The sequence below is a fragment of the Salvia hispanica genome, unplaced genomic scaffold (assembly GCF_023119035.1).
Source record: "Salvia hispanica cultivar TCC Black 2014 unplaced genomic scaffold, UniMelb_Shisp_WGS_1.0 HiC_scaffold_75, whole genome shotgun sequence".
Taxonomy (NCBI): Eukaryota; Viridiplantae; Streptophyta; class Magnoliopsida; order Lamiales; family Lamiaceae; genus Salvia; species Salvia hispanica.
In genome coordinates this window covers 18,244-24,214 of record NW_025952521.1, presented here as the reverse complement: position 1 = coordinate 24,214, position 5,971 = coordinate 18,244, and the positions used below count along the sequence as shown (strand labels likewise).

Sequence of the window (5,971 nt, the reverse complement as noted above, 5' to 3'; positions counted from 1 at the left end):
GTTGGCATTTGTACAAACATAGAATAAAGCGACAAGCACGAGAGGCAGTGGCAGAGCCAGAAATTTACCGGTGGGGGGCCAAATTTCTAATTGAAAACTGTCGAGACCCGATGAAGAATAGCCGCATAAGTAATAGGGGATCGTTGAGAGGATCAGATACATAGAGAAAATAATTAAAACATGGACAATAAAAACTAGTATAAACATATTTAAAGACAAAATCAATGTGATTTAATTTACTAAGTATTTTTTAAATTATGAATATATTAGTATGTGAAATTCATTACATAAAATTACTAGCAGTGAGAAAATCAACCAAACCTATAAATGAAAATTAAAGATGCAAGTATTATATGTATTTATATATTTATGGGATAGTAAAATATTTTTTATTCATAGATTAAAATTACAAACTGAAAGAAAATAATGATACGATATGTTATTTCGCATATTTTTGAGGTTAAGGAATAATTTTTTATCCTTAGATCTATATATTATTTTAAATTTTGAAATGATAGAGAATAAATATAAATATACTAATAAACATAAAAGAGGAATATAAAAAGAAGCCATGTAAAATAAAGAAACAAAAGTCGAACTAAGTATCTTTTGGATGGTAGGCTAGGCTTGAAACCAGCTGAGCTAGAAATACACTTGATATGTATTGTATACATATATTATATATACAAAAGTTCAAATGGTTGAGGGGCCCAAGGGCCCCTGGACTCAGCGTGGCTCCGCCAGTGACGAGAGGTGCTTGAATAATAGCTCACTCAACTGTGTCGCAAATAAAAATGAAAAATTAAAGGAAGAATCTCTCGGCACTTTTATTGAATGGGAAAAATATAAATCATCCCCAGACGCCTAAGGCTATCGTCTTCCCGAAACTGATCTGCCAAAACGATGCCCTATCTCCTTAAACAAATTTTATTAAATAGACTACTGATAGATTAATTTTCTCAATGAAAACAACTCTAATTATTTTAAGAGTAAAGATAAATTAACAAAAATTTTACATACAAAATGCCCTTAAATTTTAAACCGGTTTTGTCTAAACCGGTTTTCTTATTAATGTATATTTCCTTCCTAAATTGCCCTTTTTATATTTGTAGAGATAGCACAAAAAATGTTTTCCATTTATATACTCGTTTAATTATAGATATAAAACTTCAGGAAAATTCAAATTGAATTGTCCTTTCTACATTTCAAAAGAGTATAAAATTTTGTCTAACAAACTATATAGCACATTAAATCTAATAAAGTTCAAAATAATATTTTAAGACTTTTTAACTTATTTATTATGAATAATTCACTTTAAAAACTTTTAAATTTTCAAATTTATTTTTATTATGTATTTAATCCTTTAAACTTCAAGTAATGCTCAAGATTAACTATTAGAACTGATTTAATAGTTACTACCTCCGTCCACGAAAATTTGTTCCATTTTTCCATTTCTGTCCGTCCCTCAAAATTTATCCCATCTCACTTTTACCATTTTTGGTAGTGGACCTCATATTACACTAACTCATTCATACTCACATTTTATTATAAAACTAATACTTTAAAAGTAGGACCCACAATCCACTAACTTTTTCAACTCACTTTCCATTACATTTCTTAAAACCCGTGCTCAGTTAAACCGGGACGAATTTTCGTGGACGGAGGTAGTATCAATTAGTTGGGTAATAGTACCAAAAAAATTGAGTACACATACACACAGTATATGACTATATCATATCTAATTTTATTTCATGATTTTCGCGAAAAAATATAGAGGATACAAGAAAAATGATTTAACAATCATCAATAAGTTATTCAATTGTACAGAAAAATTGAGTATACATACATTTACTCATTTTTACAATTTACAATTTTACGAATTAGTATATATAAAAAACAATAAGAATCGTAGTAGTAATAATAATAACAACAACAACAACCATAAAATAATAATAATAGTAATAATAATAATAATAATAACTACTGAACAAATGACTACTATTATTTTAATTTGTTTTAATACTATTATTATATACTCGCTTTGTCCCATAATAGATGGTACATTCGAGGAATGATATGAGATTTTATGAGTTGTTTTCTGTGTTAGGTGAAGGGAAAAAAATAGTATATTTATATTAATGTGAGAGAGAATTTTTTCTGAAAAAATGAAATGTGACATCTTTTATAGAACAAGCTAAAAAAGAAATTGTAACATCTATTATGAGACAGATGGAGTACTATATTACTAATTTTGTTTGAAGATTTGCGTGAATATATGGAGAAACGAGGAAATCGACTTAATTATCATCAATTAGTTCGATGATAATACTAAAAAAAATATACATGTATTCATTTTTATAAAAAATATAAATAAAAATGTAGAAAAAAAAAATCAACTTAATGATCAGCTATTAATTGGGTGATATCACTAAGAAAATAAATTTTATATACCTATAGCCATTTTTATAATTTACTCTCTTAAAAATTATTAAGTAATTAAACAATTGGACTCAAATGACCGTTATCAATTTAATATATATCATAGCTAATTTCGTTTTACGAAAATTTGTGTGAAGTTGTAGAGTATATAAGGAAATCGATGTAATAATCAACAATTGGTTAGGTGATAACATTGAGAAATTAAGTATATATACAAAAATTCCATGAAGATGTAAAGTATACAATTAAATCAATTTAATAATCATCAATCATAATTTAAGTATATATACATGTAGTCATTTTTATTATTACAATCTTAAGATTTAATTAAAAATAAAATAATTGGTTGTGATCAAATTTAATATATTTTTTTCACCATCATGAAGTATATTATATTACTCATGAATCTTTGCGTGAAAAAGATGTAGAGTATACAATGAAATCGAATTAATGATCATCAATTAGTTAAGAGATACTAGCACTAAGAAATTAAATATAAATGTGGTACTTTTGTTTGAAAATAAAATATACGTTTGGCTATTATCAATTTAATTTATATTTCATATTAATTTTGTTTTGTGATTTTAAACTTCTTGATATATTTAAACTTCTAATAATATGAAGATAAATAATTAAATAAAATAATGTCAAACTAATGAAAAAACTAGAATCTGGATAGATATTATGGCTGCGTATTTTGGGTTTTATTTTAATTGTTGATTAAGATTTAAGAAGATGATGATATTAAATATAAAAAGAAACACTTTTGAAAATCTAAAATAGTCTAGTACTCTAGAAAATAAAAGTATAAAGATGTACAACGTGCTTTTGCTCAAATAAATAAAAGTGGCATGAACGATGTGTGTGATCAAATGACATGAATGTGTTTGACATTGTGATAGTGTTGTCGAATATTCTTTAATTTTAAATATTTAATTATACTTTACTATTCGCAATGGGAAAATATAAATGTACATGATTGTACATGTACATAATATCTTTAAATTTTTATATTTATGTGAATTTAATTAAAAGTTAATTTTGTTATTTATTGTATTATAGTATGTAGCAATAAGAAATAAGAGAGATATAAATTTTATGTTGAATCATAACATGATTTTGAGCTTGATTTGAATTAATTTTACAATATTTAGTAAGAAAATATTGTTTTGCTTAAGTATACAAATATTTTAGTAAAAATTTAAATTTTTTTCCGAAGTGTTGCAAAATGATTAGTATAAAATTTATTTTAAATCAATTAATGTTTATAAAACGATTTTCAATGTAAAGTGTTAAAAAAAGTTCGATTATGTAGTAGAATTATGTAAGTTTATCACTAACCATAGTCATAATTTTTATTTGTATAAAATTTCATATATATAAAATAATTAAATATAAAATAACTAAAAAGGGTCTTACCCGTAAAATCCCAAAATAGTACTGTACTTACCAATGATCAAAGTGATATAGAAATAGTACTGTTTTTTTTTTTGTGTGTAATATTATTATTTCAGTTACATATATTATATCACGCCAATTCCATATGGTAATTTGCATAATTAATACTATAATAATTTCCATAAAATCAGGATGTTTCCATTTTGTGTTGTTAATTTGTTAAGTTTGTGTTTAATTGATGTGCCATAATAGTTAACCCTAATCTCCGCTCGGACTTGGAAATACTATAAATCTATTCTAAAAGGAAATCAAATCGACTCTCAATCTTTAACATAAATATTAATAACAGAAATGATATATAAAGACTCGCTATGAACAATCTGTTTGAGATATTATTGCATCTTCATGTTCGATCCCTCTTGAAATTCATAGGTCCACAAATCGTGGTATTACATCATTAATTCTCCACACTATTGTGCTCACAAATGGGCGCTTTTTTTTGTAGTGTCGGCTGTTGCTTATATTTGATGCAGCTGGATATCTATGTTCTATTTTGAAGGATGAAGAAAATATAAATGGGCTATCACTTCCAACTTTACAATATTTTACACTCCCTAAAAATCTTTGGATTTCGGCCTCAAAATAGTAATTTACTCTAACACCACATCCCTTCCTATGTATAATTATATATACGGCAACAATCTTGACTAAATAAAGATTTCGTCATTGAAATATATGAGTATCAATTAATTTTCCAACTTTACAATATTTTACTCCCTAAAATTATACTACCAATTTTTATAATATCACAGACCCTATCAATAATTGGAAAGAGCGGTCGAAATATGGAAAGAATAGACTCTCAATAATTGATTGCATATATAGAGAAAAAAGTATATGGAAATCAAGATTAGAGATAAAAAAAAAAAAAAAATCGAAATATGAAAAGAGCAATAACCCTAACCCTAATCACCGCCGTTAATAGATATATAATTCTAATATATATATACATTGCATAATTCCAACAATTTCATAGAAACACACAGCTATGAATATCGATGTGGTGTTTGAGATACTCTTGCATCTTCCTGTTCGATCCCTCTTGAGATTCATAGGTGTCCACAAATCGTGGTATTACATCATTAATTCTCCACAGTTTAGAAAATTGCACACCCTGCGCCGTAACAACAACAAAGATGAGGAGGTATATCTATGCTTTACTCCTTATTTCATTACTGGTCGTACACAAGTATCACTAAATCTCCTAGATAATGGGAAGTTATTGATGTGGTATTACTTTCAGCATAATGACGAAGGGTCAAAAGATGTATCTGTATCTAGGGCGGTTAAGGGTCTAGTCTGCATGAGTTCTCGTTATGCGTTAGACATTACAATATGCAATCCTTTTCTTGGTCAATTAAGGACTCTACCACTTTCTTCTTATGCTACTACTCACTCCCGGTATATTTATGATCATCATGTGGGACTGGGTTTCCACGAAGATTATAAAGTGGTATGGTTGCATCCGTGCTGGGAGCACAGTTGTTTACATGTCAATCTATATTCGGCAAGGACGAATTCTTGGAGGGAATTGAATTGTGATCAAGATTTGATCATCGAGAAACCCATAAAGTCGGTGTGCAAGAATGGATCCTTTGCACACTGGGAAGGGCGAAACAGAAGCGGTGAGAAGATTATATTAAGCTTTGATATGAAGAATGAAGTGTTTCGAACAATTACAATATCACGACTGGGTGACCATGTGCTTGATAATTACTTTTGGTTACATAAGGTTTTAGTTATTCTTGCAAAGGATGAGTGCTCTTTTGTTATCCTTGTTGTGGACAAATATAAGTTGAATGTTTATGAGTCGAGCGGTGAAGGAAGTGAGCTTATTTGGAATAATGTGAATAATGTGGACCTATATTCTTTTTGGAAGTGCGATTTTCGGGGGAGTGATGAGATTCCTTTTTGGAGGAATGATAATTGTGTGATTATCAGAGGTCGTACATCAAGAGAAGTGCTTTTGTATGATTACCGTGCTCGGAAATTCATCAGACAGTTCATGATGCTTGGGAGCTTGGCCACTGGTGATGATATCATTGAGTATGAAGGAAGCTTGATTTCTCCTTAG

At 28.1% G+C, this 5,971-nt stretch overlaps 1 protein-coding gene across 1 annotated transcript; it reads left to right on the top strand.

Annotated features, from left to right (window-relative positions):
• The first annotated feature begins 4,885 nt into the window (after positions 1-4,885).
• Positions 4,886-5,971, top strand: LOC125199947 (putative F-box/kelch-repeat protein At1g12870). The gene has a single exon (XM_048097784.1). It carries the CDS (start codon positions 4,886-4,888, stop codon positions 5,969-5,971), a length of 1,086 nt encoding a protein of 361 aa, XP_047953741.1.